At 39.4% G+C, this 17612-nt stretch overlaps 1 protein-coding gene across 2 annotated transcripts; it reads left to right on the top strand.

Annotated features, from left to right (window-relative positions):
• Positions 1 to 541: 541 nt before the first annotated feature.
• Positions 542 to 15963, top strand: RAB33B (RAB33B, member RAS oncogene family). 2 transcript variants are annotated; one of them, XM_019419932.2, is made up of 3 exons: positions 542 to 650; positions 894 to 1161; positions 13138 to 15963. In XM_019419932.2, exons 2-3 carry the CDS (start codon positions 913 to 915, stop codon positions 13576 to 13578), a joined length of 690 nt encoding a protein of 229 aa, XP_019275477.1. In that variant the 5' UTR covers positions 542 to 650; positions 894 to 912; the 3' UTR covers positions 13579 to 15963. The 2 variants fall into 2 exon arrangements, with proteins under 2 accessions (XP_019275477.1, XP_019275487.1); XM_019419942.2 differs by having other exon boundaries at positions 589 to 698.
• The last annotated feature ends 1649 nt before the right edge of the window (positions 15964 to 17612 follow it).

Raw genomic sequence — 17612 nt, 5'->3', positions numbered from 1 at the left:
CTTGGCCTAAGGGGTGTCCTCTGTGCCCAGGCGGCAGGCGGCCTCGAACTCCCAAACACTCCCAAACACAGGCTCACTGCCAAACACGCGCCAGCCACGACGGAAGGCGGCAATACCCCAAGCGACCAGGAGCTCGTCCCCAAGCGCATCTCGCGACGGGCGGCCTCTCGGCGGCGCCTCACGCCCCACCCCCTCCAGTCCTTGTCGCTGTCCCAACTCGCGGGGTCCAGAGAGTCCGGAGGAGGCAGGGGGTACAGCCGACACCACAACCTCCCAGCTGCAAGCCAAGGGAACTCGCTTCCACCTCCAAGTCCGGGGAATCCCCAACGACGTCGACTACAACGCCGAACTCGCCATCCCAGCCTTCCGAAGACTTCACAGCCCCTCACCAGGCACCCGTTGAAGGCGGCTCTTCGGCCCTCTCGCGAGAGAGTGCCTGGTGGTACCTCCTTCCTCAGCTGTCTTTCTCTCCCCGCCCCCAGAGTGATTGCGCGGCTTCCTCCGGAGGGCGGGAGCCTTGGACGTGGCGGGGCCGGGCCAGCCTGGCTGTCGGGCCTGGGGCGCTCTGCTTGGCCGCTCCGCTCACTTGGCCGCTTGGCTGGCCCTCCGCACCCGCCGTCCAGCTCCCGGCCGGTCCCCTGCCTTTCCAGGTAGACTGGCCCCGGCCCGCATAACCGCGGGGTGGAGCCGCGGGCCAGGTGGGAGGAGCAGTGAGCCCGGGCTGGTGGGCGCCACACCTGCGCGGGGCCGGGGCGGGAAGGTGCGCACGCGCGTTGCCGGGCTGGAGGGCGGTGGCTCCTGCGACGCTGCGCAGCCGAGCCGGCCGGCTGGGCGCGCTCCCTCGCGGTGGCGTAATCTCTCAGCCTTTCTGCGTCTCCTTTCCTCCGCCTCAGTTTGGGGCGGGTCCGGAGAATGGCTTCGGAGATGGAGTCGTCTCTCGAGGCAAGCTTCACGTCCAGCGGTGCGGTGTCAGGGGCTTCAGTATTTCTGCCTCCGGCTCGCTCCCGTATCTTCAAGATAATCGTGATCGGTGACTCCAATGTGGGCAAGACGTGCCTGACCTACCGCTTCTGCGCCGGGCGCTTCCCGGACCGCACCGAGGCTACTATCGGGGTGGATTTCCGAGAACGAGCGGTGGAGATTGATGGGGAGCGCATCAAGGTGAGCGGATGGGGGACTGTCAGGGAGGAAGGACGCCCTGGGGTGACAGTTCCCAACCCCACTGTGGGTTGATCGCTGGCCGTGTGCGAGGTGTGCGCTCCGTTTTTTCTCAAGCCGATGGAGAGATTGGAGTTGGGGATTGGAAGGATTTATCTATAACAAACTTATAAGGCAGTGCTCCGCAAACTTTAATGCCCCGCGATTTACCTGGGCAACTTGTGTTTTTTTAAAAATGCAGATTCTAATTCGGTACGGAATCAAGTGATGCAGATACAACTAGTCCATGAACCATACCTTGAGAAGCAAGAGTGTAGAAGGTATCCATTGGCAGTGTCTCCTGTGTTGGGAGTCAGTGAAGTAAGACCGAAGGAAAAAATGAAATTTCTCAAGCATGGAAAAGTCGTTTAATAAATGTTATTTATTAAACAGGCATCTGAGCACTGCCCTAGACATTGTGGAAGTAAAACCTTGTTGCCTTTGTGGAAGTAGTTAGGTATTCTCTTGCATGCAGTTTTGCCACAGAAGTTTCTGTATGACATTGACTTGTTTAGAAAAATCTATTTTCCTGCAGAAACATTCTATACATGACAGTTCCTACATGGTTTGCCAAAAGCGCATTCTTGGTGCCACCCTCTCTCAGTTCTTAATTCAGACCCCAGGAAAAGCTCTGCCTTCCGTATACTGCATTTACTTTTTTGCTTTAAATTAAGATGTTCATCTTTACCTCGTTCCCCCGGGGGGGGGGGGGATAGATTCATGTCTTCATTCTTTCCCTCACATCCTTGAGGAGAGAACAATTTATTTGTTCTCTAACCACTGCCCTTCCCCACCATCCTCAAAGGGGTTTAAATGCTAATGATGTAAAGGAGAAATTAGATTGAAAAGAAATCAGCCTTCTGTAGGTCCTTTTGCCTTTTAGTTTTTACTTTAATTTTTTATCATCCCATTCAGGTTGCCAGTGGTGGTCCTTTGGGTATACTGTAATAGGGAGTTAAGAAAGACCTGTATGCATTACAGAGGAAAAGACCTGGTAAGAAGAGACTGAATATTTTTCATCAGAATTAGGTTGGGCCCAGAAGCCTGGGGGTGAGGAAGATATTGGGGCTTCTGAAGTTTGAGAGAGAGGTTAGTTGGGGAAAAACAGAAGTCCTGGGAGAGAGTGCATGGGCTTTGGAGCCCAACTGGCTCGGCTCAGATCTGAACCTATGAAAGGGTAAGGATGGGGTATGTGTCCTCAGAAGGGTGACCATGTTTGCTCAAGACTGTCCCAGTTTTAAAATGAAGTCCCACATCCCAGGAACCTCCTCAGTCTCAGGCGAACTGGGGTGGTTGGTTACTGTAGTCCTTAGGTTGCTTAATCTTTCAGAGACCATTTTCTCTTCTGAAAAATTGGGATAATGCCATATGAGATTAGATGAGAACCTATAGGAAGCACCTGATTTACAACTGATAATCTTAAGATGATTCTTCTCTGGTGGCTTAACATCATTGTTCCTCTTTGGCACAATCATTTTTGTGGCTGTGCATCCAGAGTGTGAAGCAGAGATAAAGTAGGGCATATGCAGAAGGTGAGAGAAATTCCCCCAAAAGCATGATTTTAAAGAAATAAGTAGAGGGAATGGAGGCAGGAGAGGAGTTGGGAATTTCCTTCCTTACCTACTTTTGGGTTGCCATTTGCACTTTAACATCTCAGATGAATCAGGTGCAAATTTAAGAGGTATTTATATTGAAAAAATACAAAACATGTCCAGTGTCTACGTTGAATACTTAACTACTAGGGTAAGTGCTGGCAGTCATAAGTGAACCAGAACCATAAATGGATGAATCTGGGAGCAAGAGTTTATTCTTCTGGTTAAGAGAAGTATGATAGGGTGCCTGGGTGGCTCAGTCGGTTAAGTGTCCAACTTCGGCTCATGGTTCTCATGGTTCTTGATCTCATGGTTCGTGAGTTCAAGCCCCACGTGGGGCTCACTGCTGTCAGCACAGAGCCGGCTTTGGATCCTCTGTCCCCCTCTGTCTCTGCCCCTTCCCTGCTCATGCTCTCTCTTTCAAGGATAAATAAGCATATTTAAAAAAAAAAAAAAGATATTAAAGGAAAAAAAAAAGAGGAATAAGGAGAAAACATTTTTTTCTGGGATTATTCCTCCTGAGCTTCAGCTTAACCTGTTTGGTTGGTGGAGGCCTGGAAACTGAGTTTCTTTTTCTTCTTTCTAAGGCCTTAGCCATTGACTTGTACCTCCAACTTTTAAGACTTGAAAGATTTCTTTTGTGGTCGAAAAAGACTCTTACAGAAATACTCTTTTTAAAAATGCTTTTGAAATATTTATTTTTGAGAGAGACAGAGACAGAACATGAGCAGGGGAAGTGCAGAGAGAGGAAGACACAGAATCTGAAGCAGGCTCCAGGCTCTGAGCTGTCAGCACAGAGCCCAATGTGGGGCTCGAACTCACAGACCTTGAGATCATGATCTGAGCTGAAGTCGGACACCCAACCAACTGAGCTACCCAGGTGCCTCCCTTACAGAAATATTCTGAGATTTCTGTAGTAGAAAAGGATAGGACTATATTGGACATTTTTTTCCCCAAAGCTTTAAGAAACACAGACATTGCAAAGCAGCCATATGTTATATATTGGACATTTTTTTTAAAAAACTGTTTTAGTGTCTTAAAAAAAACTGAAGTGAATGTAGAATTATGTCATGTGCTGCTCCTGCTTTTTCTTTGTTAATCTGCAATACATCTCAAGTGCTGCTGAAATGTTCATACGTATTTTCTCTTTGGAAAATTTTTAGCCTGATCTGAAATGACATGTCTTTTCATTTTTCATCTTCAATCGAAAGCTGGAAAGCTTTATGTTACTTTACTGATAAAATGATATTCTAGACATTTTTATTTGGTAAAAGTGAGATATTGTGTTGAATGTTTCTAATTCCGGACTAGAAATTTTTCAGAGAGTGTGTCTTATGGCAGTGCCCTTTCAGTTAAAATGTTTTGTGAAGTGTAACAAAGTCTATATTTGTTAATCTGTTCCTAAGTACTATATATGTATGGTTGGAAGAGCAGAATCTTGTTTGCAGAATTTTTGAAGTTGAATAAAATTATAAACTGAATTCCTTAAATAAAAATGCATTTGATTTTTAAATTAAGACTCAACCCTAATCCTTATGCTCCATCCTTGTAATGTGTATCCCCATCATACCTAGCTGTATTCCTTTCATACAAGCATTTTACAATGAGACACCAGCAGAATCATTAAAGCCTCATGTTGCATTTGGTCCATCTTCTCACTAGGGGGTAGCAGTTTCTATTTGAACATTGGGATGGCTTACTTTACAGAGGTATGACATTTTGCCATGTTAAATACAAGATGTTAATATTAACTAAAGGAAAATAATCAGTACCTCTCCCCCATTGGTACAACAAACATTTAATGAGTGATTGCATGAAAGATGACATTTTTGTTAGTCACAAGAATTATGATACACTGTAGGGGTTGGCAAATTATGCTTGAGGGCCAGATATGGTCTGCTGCCTATTTTTACGTGGCCTGCAAGCTAAGAGTGATTTTTACTTTTTTATTTTTTATTTTATTATTTTTTAAGTTTTTAAATTTATGTTGAGAGCGGGGGAGGGGCAGAGAGGAGAGAGAGAATCCCAAGCAGACCCTGCATTGTTGGCACAGAACCCAGCAGCATGAATCCATGAACCATGAGATCATGACCTGAGCTGAAATCAAGAGTCGGACGCTTAACCCCGATTTTTACTTTTTTAAATGGGGGGAAAAATCATAAGAATATGGTTTTATGACAGGTGAAAATTATGTGAAACTCTGATTTTAGAGTTTGTAAACAAAGTATTGCAACACAGCTATGCTCGTGTCTGCATTTTGGGCTTGCTTTTGTGCTCCAGTGGCAGAGAGGAGTAGTTGTGACAGAGATGTTATTAGCCCCACACAACCTAAGATACTCACTGTTTTGACCTTTTACGGAAAGAGTTTGCTGACCCTGATATAGTGCATAAATGAATTACTGTCCTAGATTAGGATAAGATTTATATACCTAAAAAGGTGACCAGCAAAACCAGGTGAGTGCTGAGTTATTGTTTGGGTGTGGGTGGAGGAATCCTTTGTGCTTGGGGTGCTAGGTGCAGTCCCACTGTGGGGGGGGGGGGGCGGGTTTTCTGATAAGGACCATTAGCAGGATGCTCCCGTGGGATCAGAGGTTCTTGTGGAAAGGTGGCAAGTGAGAAGAATATGCAGGTATTGGTAGCAATGTTTGTGAAGAGTTTGAAAAAGAAAGCTGAAGAGTCAACTTCAGGTGCTCCTGGGTAGCTCAATCGGGTAAGCATCCAACTTTGGCTCAGGTCATGATTTCAGAGTTCATGAGTTTGAGCCCCGCATCGGGCTCTCTGCTGTCAGCACGGAGCCTGCAGATCCTCTGTCTCCCCACCGCCCCCCCCCCCCCCCCCCCAACCACTGCCCCTAACCCAAACGCATGCGTGCACACAGACTCTCTCAAAAATTAATAAACATTAAAAAAATTATTTAAAAAAAGAGTCTAGACTTTATTTTGTATGCATGGCAAAAAGTCCAGGTGTTTTAGGAAGATAAATGTGGCAGCAATTGAGAGTGAATCTAGAATAAGATACAGTTTGCCCCCTGACCTGGTTGTCTATCTACATTCTCTCCCTTGGTAGTCTCTCAGTGTCAGCTGTCACATCCGTGGAGATAACTTCCAAATCTTTGTCTAGCCCACCTCTCTCCCTGTCTTACTGTGCATTTCCTACTGTCTTCTAGACATGGCTATTTGGATAATCTCTCCTTCGCCTAGAATGTCTGAAGTGAGTTCATCTTCCCTGGCAAATCTGTTTATCCTGTTTCTCCCCACATCACCTAGGTTGTCATGATGGCATCCCTCCTCATCTTCGCAGCCTCGTCCCCTTTCTTTTGCTCCCTAAATCCAGCTGGGTCTCTACATGCATGATTCTGTAATCCATCCTTTCTTCAAAATCCTAGTTTTAAAAATCCCTCTGGTCTGTTGCAGCAGCTCAACTCATCTCCCATGGCCAGTCTTCAGTGAACCTGTTTTATACATTGTTGCCAAAATGCCAGACTAGTGTTGCACTTTAGGGAGATTAATGTTCTCTGCCTCAGATGCCCTGGGTAGTTCTCCACTATATTGTAAAATTCCAACTTTTAAAATTAACGTAGGACTTCCTTCCTTTTGCTCCAGACTGCCTTTCAAACTTTTTTTCCCATTAATTTCCTTCAAGTACCCTAAAGTCCAGCCACTTGTTTGCTGATCCCTGTGTTTTCCCCTTGCATGCCCCACTGCTTGCCTGGAATATTCCCTCTGCCCATATTTCACCACATGTAATTCTTCCCTATTCAACTCAGTGTGTCTGTCAAAAATATCACACCCCTCCTTCTCCATTCTATTTCTTCCTTCTATGAATTCCCTTTAGCAATTTACCTAAGACTTTAAATGATCTCTTTCCTCATTGTATTATGTAGGTGTTTCTTCCTCTTTTATTAAGTCTTACTCAGTCTTAGAGCAGGATCCATGTCTGGAAATGCCATAGACTTTTTCGAATGTCTAGCTCCGTTTCTAAACTATGGCGTACTCAGGGATTACATGTTGAATGTATGGAAACAAGGAGATCAGATGGTAAGCTACTCTGGAAATCTAGAATTGAGGTGATAAGGGAAACTAATGGAAATTTGGTAGCTGATCAAAGAAGGAAGATCATTTGGATTAATACTTTTATCATTTTCAGTCAGGCAAAAACAGTATTAAATCAGTTTAGACAGATCATCTTTCATTTTGGTGATAATACTACTAAAAAAACTTTCATCAACAATAAGAATCTGTTAGTTTTTTGCAAATAATAAGGTTGACATTTTTGTTGGAACTTCTATTGGAATTTAAAGTAGAGATTTTTGAAATATTATTGAAATATGTTTCATGTTCATATAATGTTTAAAATGGGAGTAATATCTATGGGAGCATGCATTAGCCATTTTCCATAAAACATTAACTATTTTTTTAATGTTTATTTTTGAGAGAGAGAGACAGTATGAGTGGGGGAAGGGCTCAGAGAGAGAGAGTGAGTGAGTGAAGGAGACACAGAATCCAAAGTAGACTCTAGGATCTGAGCTGTCAGCACAGGGCATGACATGCGGCTCGAACCCACAAACTACAAGATCATGACCTGAGCCAAAACCGGATACTTAACCGACTGAGCCACCCACGTGCCCCTAAAATATTAACTATTAAATTGGGAAAAATTGCTCTGAAAATACTTCCTAATTAAACCAGACAAAAGCGTGTCACTTCTTTAGTTTCCTAAGTGTTATTCTCCTTTGTTAAACACTGTGAACCACTCTACTCACAGCTTAACCTCAAGACTTTTCTAAGCCATCATGGGGTTTGTTCTCTACCAAGTCTCTCCCCATTGGTTTCTCTCTCTTTAGGTCAAACTTTGTTTTGCCCTTCATGGCTGACAGTGTTTGTCACCTGCCCTGTCCTTTCTTTTCTGAGTCTCTGGCTGCTCTTCCCACAGACCCTTTGCCCTCTCCTCATGTTCCATGCAGACCGTGTGGCGTGTGCCTTTGCCTGAGCTCTTGTGTCAGCAGTTCTGTTAGGAAATTCTGAAGCTTCTTTTTAAATAATCCTTTGTAAGTGCCTCATTAACTTAGTAATTACTTTTATGGCTTTCCAGTAAAGTGTGAAGAGTTATTATTTCAGACCCCTTGTTTCCTGGAAGTCTTGATATGGTAGCATGCACGCTTTTGAACAAGATTGATGGGAAGCAGAGTACTGTTGAGGCAGGCCCATCCTAAAACAAACAAACGGTTTTCTTAGGAATAAACATCCTCATCGTCACGTTTATTGAGGGCTTTTGCAGTTCTTTGAGGCAGGTCTAAATTCTGTGTAAGCATTAATTTTTTATGTTTAGTTTGTTTTTATAGAAGTGGTTGCTTGTTATGAAAAACAAAAGTAGAAATAAAGGGGGAGGTTGCCTTAAAGACAGCTATGGTTAATGTGTTGGTATATTTCCTTGTGTGCTTTTCATTTATTTTCTTTAAACTTATAAATATTCTCTGCTTAAAACATTATAAGTCATTCTTCATTGATGAAATGGTTTTTGAATACCTGAGCTACAGGAAATGTTAAAAGAGAAAAGGTCAGCTGCAGTTTCTTTGGACAGCTTTTATATAGGTCATCCAAATTATTCCCCAAATACCTTTCTAAATGTTAAAGATACAGTTTGGTGTGGGTTTTTTTTGATCACTCTAAAAAACTGAAATATAATTTAGATACCATAAGATTTACCCTGTTAAAATATACAGTTTATTGGCTTTTAATATATTCACGAGGTTGTGCAACCATTATCACTGCTTCCAGAACTCCAAAAAGAAACCCTGTACTCATTTTTAACAGTCATTCCCCATTCTTACCCTACCCTCACCACCAGTCTACTTTCTGTCTCTGTGGATTTGCCTCTACTGGACATTTCATATACAGAGAATCTTATAACATGTGGCCTGTGGTGTCTGGCTTCTTTCACTTAGGATAGTGTTTTCAAGGTTAATCTGTGTTGTAGCATGTATCAGTACTTCATTCCTTTATTTTAATTTTTTAATGTTTATTTATTTTTGAGAGAGAGAGAGACAGAGCATGAGTAGGGGAGGAGCAGAGAGAAAGGGAGACGTAGAATCCAAAGCAGGCTGCAGGCTCTGAGCTGTCAGCACAGAGCCCAACGCGGGGCTCGAACCCAATGAGCCATGAGATCATGACCTGAGCCGAAGTTGGATGTTTACCTGCCTGAGCCACCCAGGTGTCTCAGTACTTTATTCCTTTTTATGGCTGAGTAATATTCCATCATATGGACATTTTGTTTATTCTTTCATCAGTTGATGGATATTTGGGTTGGTTCTACCTTTTAGCTATTACAAATACTGCTGCTATGAATATTTGTGTACAAGTTTTTATGTGAGCATATCTTTTCAGTTCTCTCATATACACCTGGGAGTGGAAGTGCTGGGTCATATGGCAACTCTCTCTTTTTTAAAATAATTTATTAAAGTGAAATTCAAATAAAAAATTAACCATTTTAAAGTAAACAGTTCATTGACATTTAGTAGATTAGTAATGTTGCATAACCACACCTCTATCTAGTTTCAAAATATTTCAATCACTCTGAAGTGAAACCCCTCACCCTGAACAGTTTCTCCCCATTTCCCAGCCCTGGCAACCACCAAGTCTGTGTTCCATCTCTATGGATTTTTCTATTTGGGAAATTTTGTATAAATGGAACCACAGAATATATGTCTGGCCTCTTTCACTTAATGTATTCTGGAGGTTCACCTTTGTTGTAGCAAATACCAGTACTTTATTCCTTTTTATGGGTAAGTAATAGTCCAACTTTTTGAGGAACGGCCAAACTGTTTTCTAAAGTGGCTGTACTATTTTACATCCCCGCCAGCAATGTATGAAGGTTCCAATTTTTCTACATCTCTGCCAACACTTGTTATTGGCCATTTTTTGTTGTTGTTGTTTTTTAATGGCCGTCTTAATGTGAGTGTAAAATGGTGTTTCATTTGTTTTTGATTTGCATTTCCTTGATTGCTAATGATGTTGAACATCTTTTTATGTGCTTATTGGCCATTTGTACATTTTCTTTGGAGAAATGTCTGTGCAGATTCTTTGTCAATTTTTTAATTGGGTTACCTGTCCTTTTATCATTGAGTTGTAAAAGATATTAAGTATTCTGAATAGTAGACCCCTATCACACATATTATTTGCAGGTATTTTCTCCCATTTTGTAAGTTGTCTTCACTTTCTTGATAATATTCTTTGAAACACAAACGTTTTTAATTTTGATGAAGTCCAATTTATTCTTTCTTTGATTGCTTGTGCTTTAAATATCATTGTCTAACCTGGTGGTCACAAATATTTATCCCTATGTTTTCTTCTAAGAATTTTATAGTTTCAGCTCTTACATTTAGGTTTTTTATCCATTTTGAATAAGTTTTTATATATGGTGTGAGGTTGGGGGTCCAACCTCATTTTTTGTATGTTGTCCCAGCACTATTTGTTAAAACAACTATTCTTTCCCCTGTTGAATTGTCTTGGCACTCTTGTTGAAAATCAATTGACCACAGATACATGGATTTATTTCTGGACTCTCAGTTTTGTTCTGTTGATCTATATGCCTAGTCTTACTCTAGTAGCACAAAGTCTTTATTATTGTAGCTTTGTTTAATAAGTTTTGACAGCTATCGTTTGAAGCATTTTTAATTGTTTATTGAATGTTTTTATTCTTAACCTGTTAGTTGAGATAAAAAAGTTGTATTTCTTTTTTTAAAAGAAAAGTTGCATTTTTAAAGAATTATACATTTACTTTATTAGCTATTTGCATGCACAGTGTAGCTAGTCTATTAATACTTATTTTTTTAGGTCTGAAACTAAACTTTGCTTTCACCGTTGAAGAAGCCAAGGTCTAGAGGTAAAATAGTCACCTACTGGCACATAGTTGGCATTGAATAAATAATCGTTGATTTAAACAGTTTAGTTGTTAGTAGTTCTTAATTTGTTTTGCTGACAACTGTTTGCTTCTATCTCTGACTTATATGATACAGAGTCTTTATGGCCTATCTGCCAGTTATGTTGCTTACATCACGAAGGGGGTATTTTATAATAATTTATTTTGTGACGTCTCTAGGAATGTATTGAGGCAAATCTTGTGATTTAATGAGTAAATTACCCCTTGAGTGTAAGGGGTAAAGGTTTTAAAGAGTGTACATGGTAAGTAATTTTACGATGCCATTTAGCTACATAGAAGTTCAGCTATAATGATTTAACCGTGTAAGGTTTTATTTTTCTCATGGAATAAGGAGACCAGAGGCAGCAGTCTGTATGATGGTACTGTGTGATTCCAGGTCTGTGTAGACTTCCTCCATTCTTATGTGTGGCTTTCTTCTCCACGGAGGCTCATACAATAGTTGCTGAACCTCTAGTCATTATATCCCATTCCAGGCAGAAAGGGTATGGTGAGAGAGGTGCAAAAGGCACGTGCCCAATGCTCCTATCTTTTTTTTTTTTTAATCACACATCTGTAGTTTTCCTGGAAAATCCCAAAGAAAGACTGTCTACAAATTATTGGCTAGAACTATGTGATTTGGCCTCCCTTAGTTCTAGAAGAGCCTGAGAAATCAAGTTTGTAGAATACTTTATATTTCTGCCTAGAGCAAAATTTGGCTTATGTTAATTAGAAAGGGAGAATATTAAGGAAATGGAGAAATTTGGTCTCAAAAAGAACTGCTAGGGGCACCTGGGGAGCTCAGTCTGTTGAGCGTCTGACTTTGGCTCAGGTCATGATTTCTCAGTTCGTGAGTTCGAGCCCCACATCAGACTGCTGTGGTCAGTCTGTCAGCACAGAGCCCGCTTTGTATCCTCTGTCCTCCTTTCTCTGCCTCTCCCCTGCTTGCACTCTCCCAAAAATAAACAAATACTTCAAAGAAAAATTAACTACCAAAAAAAAAAAACCTGATAAAAATTAGGGTAGCATGGGAGTGCATGGCTGACTCAGAAGAGCACGCGACTCTTGATCTCAGGGTTGTGAGTTCAAGCCCCACATTGGGTGCAGAGATTACTTTAAAAAAAAAAAACAATAACTTAAGAAAATTAAGATACCATGGAAGAGATTGGTGACCAATATTTTCATCCCTAATCACACTTTTAAGGTGTATTTATTCATTCATTACATCTTAATTGAGCACTTACTATATGTCGCCATATCCTAAGCAATTTGTATCTTATATTCTACTTACTTTTTGGGCCATCTACAGAATCTCCTCATTTCCCTCTACTTCGGTGTTGCTTTGTGAGAAATCACCAGTTTAGGCTTCCAGTCCATACTGTGAATATTTATAAATAGTACAAGTCTGTCAATCAAAAGTTATCTAACAAGCAAGGGGCGCTTGGGTGGCTCAGTTGTTTAAGCGTCGATGTTGGCTCAGGTCATGATCTCTCGGTTCGTAAGTTTGGACCCCGTGTCAGACTCTGTGCCTACAGCTCAGAGCCTGGAGCTTGCTTCGCATTCTGTGTCTCCCTCTCTCTCTGCCCCTTCCCCACTCATGCTCTGTCCCTTTCTCACTCTCAAAAATAAAAAAAAAAAACATTAAAAAATTAAAAAAAAAGTTATCTAAGCAAATTGACCTCTAGTCTTTTCCACTGAGATCAGTATCCTCATCATTTAACTTCTTTAGGCAGTAAACAAAGGTAAGGTAATTCAGTATTTTAAGATAACTATAACACATGACTTATATTTAGCTTTAGATATTATTTTCCTCAACTCCCCCATATTTGGACTGGGAGATATTGGAATAGTTTTGTTGGTTGAGATGTTTAGGTTAAATAAGTGATTTTCTAGCCTTTTATAATTTTCAAGGAGGATTTTGTATTTATATTACATATATATATACAATCTATATTATGTATAAATTGTATATATAATATATACACATATATACATATATATATAGTGTGGGGACTAGACCTAATGACTCTTAGTATCTGTCCTAAGTCTATTTTAAAGTTAGTCTAGTGAAAGGTAGAGAAGGGCATATGGTAACCAAATTTACAGGGATTAGACAGTTAACGTGTTTGTTAAAACCTGATATATTTTTATTTAATATTTTAGAATCAGTTTTTGAGGTAAATTTCCTCCAGACAAATTTAACTTACTGAAATTTAAATGGTAAATTGAAATATTTGTTCTGATACTTGCATTAATTATGAGGTAATTAGTGTTCATGAAATCTGGATCCCATAAATTACACTGAAAAGGCATTATGGAAGGGAACAAAGTAATGTAAGTGAAGACGTACTAAAGACCATGCAGAGTTGATTAAAATTTTCAATATGTATGATTGGAATGAAATGTTCAGTTTTCTCTCCTTTTTCACTTTCAGATCCAGTTATGGGACACAGCAGGACAAGAACGATTTAGAAAGAGCATGGTACAGCACTACTACAGAAATGTACATGCTGTTGTCTTCGTGTATGATATGACCAACATGGCTAGTTTTCATAGCCTACCATCTTGGATAGAAGAATGCAAACAACATTTGCTAGCCAGTGACATACCACGGATTCTCGTTGGAAATAAATGCGACTTGAGAAGTGCCATTCAAGTACCTACAGACTTGGCACAGAAATTTGCTGACACACATAGTATGCCTTTGTTTGAAACCTCTGCGAAAAACCCCAATGATAATGACCATGTGGAAGCTATATTTATGACCTTGGCTCATAAACTTAAGAGCCACAAACCATTAATGCTTAGTCAACCCCCCGATAACGGAATTACTCTGAAGCCTGAACCAAAGCCTGCAATGACATGCTGGTGCTAAGTAACAGTCTTTATTATACTATCTAATTTTGACAAAAGAAATACTTTTGAAGTATGACAGTGATAAGTCATAAGATTTAATCTCAAGTATAATGGATCATCCTGACACTTTACTATTTATCATTGTCATGCTGATTTTTTGTATTTTGTATCTACTTAATTAAGTTTGTCACTGTGACAACACAGGGAAAAAGTTGGTTTTCATGTGAGGTTGAAAATGAAGCAAAGGTAGAATGAATCAGAACATTTTTCCATTGAGAACCCAAAGAAGGAGGCTTCAGATGAGAGCGTGATAGTATTTTAGGAGTAAGTGACTGTTCAATCCTGTATTCATGGGATTGAAAAAAAATTAAAGGTTTAGGACATACTTCTTAGGTATGTCCTTTGAATGGGAAGTTTTCTCAATAGGATAAAACTGGTATTTGCCTCTGCCTATAGTTCTTTCTTTGTATTATTGATGTATTTAATTGCATTATTATTGGTACATTTTAGAGCCAAGACTTTATGTCGTTCCAGTGGGAGGAGAAGGCATGGAATGTTTTCTGGTTCTCAGTGCATAAAGAGTGACTTTTCCAATGATTCCAGATGCTTGATATTTCTAATCAGTATCAATCATATCTACAGAAGTCATTGTTACTTTTAAAAGAATAATTTGTTTTCTTACTAATTTCTGTTAAAATACACAAAAATAAGTCTGACTTTAATGCAAATGAAGTGACATAATAAGGTGCTTTATATTTTATTTTGATATCTTTAGTGAAAAACCAATTGAAAACATTTGAGGAGTTGTAACTTGGGAGGAAAATAGTTAAACGTGGTTCCTGGCTACCACAGGAGACCTATTCTTAGCTCTTCGTAATTTCAGGCTCTATATCTGGCATAGTATCTCTTGTTCTCTTCCACAGTCAGTTAATTTAATAACTAAAGGTTGAATTAACAACTCAACTTCTGTTTGGAGTGTAGCTCTGAAGGCATACCTCTAATTGCTATGAGTCTACATATATTTCTGTAATAGTATTGTGTTACAGTATATCAGTTTTTTAAATCTTTAAATTTTATGGTCACAACAAACTATTCCTCCTCAGTATGAAAAATAAATTAAATATTGAAAAATACCTTGTCTCTCTCCCTCAGTTGTGGAAAGACTAGTTCAAGAAGTTTTTTTTTACCCTAAATACTTTTATTTTGAGTTTGAGACTTTGCACATTGAAAATAGTAAGCTTGCATATAAAGCTATTACATGAATGGAATGTAAGCCATGAACTTTGAAGGGTGCACATTCACTGATTCTGATAGATTGCCGTCCTTGATAATTCTAGAGGTAATTAAGCCAAAAGATGATTGTACTTAGAATATTTTCAGAACGTGGTAAATCAATGAACTATGTTATCTAGTGTAGTTTAGGATTTTTGTTTAATCATTATGGTGGTCCTAACTGGATAATCTAATTATAAAAACAAGATAATTCTATTAAATGAAATAACTGAAAGTAATAATTTTAGAAAATAATTATTCAATTTTAAATATTAGAGCTTAAGGAAAAACAGGTTGGCTTTATCTGTGTCTAGGGAGATTAATCCACTTTCTTATCTTGCTAGAATAAAAAATGGTTTGAATTTAAATTAATGTTGCTTTGTAACTATTTTTATAGTAAAACAATGACAACTGTGCTAATTGTGGTGGGTGTAGCAGTTTTTTAAAGAAGGGAATCTGTTTATTGCTTTTAAACCATTTTCTGAAGTGTGGGAAGAAAGTTTACAAACTTTCCACACACATTTCTGTTTTTAAGTGCTGTTAATAATGGTTAAAAAAATTATTTAACTTTATTTCTTTTTTTAAGAACTTAGTAACAGGTATCCTTTACAGTTCTGTGAAAGGACTTAGTTTTTCACTTTAATATTTATTAATTTTGAAATATTTGTATCTCATTTGTAATGATTTACTGTTTTAATTTTTTCTACATATGTTTTTATCTTTTAAAAGAGCATACTTATCAGTTGGGGGTTAAAGCTTTTAGATATTTTCCAAAAAATTTATAAAACATTTCATTGTTGAGAAATCACTTCCAGAATGGTGGCTATCAAACAAATAATTATAAATTTTTAAAGCACAAGTCACACATTTTGTAACTCCTATGTGAATTTATTTTAACTGCGACCTTTAACTGAAAACATCAGATATGTTTTGGAAAAGTCTTAATTTGAGAACACTGAAGGAAGCTAATCCAGAATCTAATGTAGTTAGCTATTAATGATGATGCTTTATTGACAGTATATTGCTAATATTTTTCCTCACGAAATCTAAAGTTAAATAATTTCATTGTGGAATAGTGTCACTGTAATGTTTCCCTTATGAAGTTCAATAAACCAGGTTTGCCATAAAGAAATTGTGTTTTATTCCCTTTGTTTGGTTGTTAGGATGATTGCAGAATAAAACAAAAAAAATTGTTTTTTTCCCCCTGGCCTCCAGGTAATTATACATTAGTATAATACATTAGAAACAAAAACTAACCTATTGGAAATCTATTTGGAACTACTTTGGGGTTAGAGAACTTTTCAGAAAGGGGCACCAGGGTGGCTCAGTCAGTTAAACATCCAACTTGGGCTCAGGTGATGATCTCATGACGCATGAGTTCAAGCCCCACGTCCGGCTCTGTGCTGATGGCTTAGAGCCTGGAGTCTGCTTTGGATTCTATGTCTCCCTCTCTCTCTGCCCCCCCCCCCACTTGAGCTCTGTCTGACTCTCTCAAAAATAAATAAACATTAATAAACAAAGACTTTTCAGTAAAAACCCTAAATATTAAAATTGGTTGATAGGGTAGGTTTCTAATTTGTATGCCTGAGTAATCAACTTATTTTAAGAACACTTCAGGGCAAACAAATACTGTAAGAGTGATCAACATCTCTAGATCGTGAGGCAGAACAATTTAACAGAATGAATAATTATAAAATATATGAGAAAAAAGAGAAGGAAGTGCATTGTAGGTATAAGATTGCAATTTCTACAATCAGGTCACTGATTCAGGCCCTTTAGGAGAGTGTAGATGGGGACTTGGGGTCTCTGAAGTTGATACTACTTTACCTGGTCAGTTTATTTCAGACATAAGTTATTCTGTTGAAACAGAAAATTACATTCTTCATGAAAGACTGCTTTCTTAATCAGATATTAAACCAGTAAGTTGGTCAAGTCTTTCGGGGGCAAATTTGCAGAGCTTATGTAGCAAGAACTAATTGATTTGAATAATCTGATTTATCAAACATTTGTTAAGTACTTGCCATATGTTTTTCAGTTGTGTTGGGCATTGAGCTATGTAAACGAATAAGACTATGTCCTTGAACTTATAAAATAATATATAAATGAGCGGGAATTCTATACGATAATATGGTAAATGTAATCAAGGAGGCAACTACTTAGGACAATGAGCACAGAGAATGGAGCCATGTTTTGACTTTGATGCAGGGGAGTGAGTGCGGTTAAACGAAGGGCTGGTGAGAACAGTGGGAAACGAGGCTGTCAAGACAGGTTGTGGTTGAGCCACCATGTTGTCATGTACTGGGTAGGGGGGTAGATGAGGACTGACTTTGGTGCAGGTATCAGAAACTCTGTTTGAACTAGCCTTGTAGCGGGGATTTATTGAGAAGGGTTTGACTTGTCCCACTGGACTCCAGGACAGGGATGCAGCTGGACTCAAAGAAAAGCTGGGATTGAGCACTCAGTTTCCTAACTCTGGGCTCAAGCTTCTCTGCACATCCTCATTCTCTCTCTTTTATAACTGGATTTCTCCCCTTTCCTGGTTCAGTTGGCAGAAAATGTGGACACTGCTTCTGAACTTTTGTATGCTGCAGGCATTCAAAGAGAGATGAACTGATTGTTAGTCCTGAGTCAATATTTCTGGAATGGACTGTTTTTGGCCTGGCTAGTGTTAGATACCCAGCCCAGGACCAATAGCCTAAAAGAAAAAAAAAAAAAATCAACCAGATCGTTTCCATATTTGGATATTTGGCGGGGGGGGGGGGGGGGGGGGCGGATTTTGGA

The sequence above is a fragment of the Panthera pardus genome, unplaced genomic scaffold (genome assembly GCF_024362965.1).
Source record: "Panthera pardus isolate Hobbes unplaced genomic scaffold, ASM2436296v1 HiC_scaffold_13, whole genome shotgun sequence".
Classification (NCBI taxonomy): domain Eukaryota; kingdom Metazoa; phylum Chordata; class Mammalia; order Carnivora; family Felidae; genus Panthera; species Panthera pardus.
Note: the sequence above shows the minus strand (reverse complement) of the source record. Positions and strands in the feature narration are given on the sequence as shown.

Coding starts and splice junctions, on each gene's coding strand:
- RAB33B (XM_019419932.2), top strand. CDS start 913: ATGGCTTCGGAGATGGAGTCGTCTCTCGAGGCAAGCTTCACGTCCAGC. Junction 1,162..13,137: donor TTGATGGGGAGCGCATCAAG/GTGAGCGGATGG, acceptor TTTCACTTTCAG/ATCCAGTTATGGGACACAGC.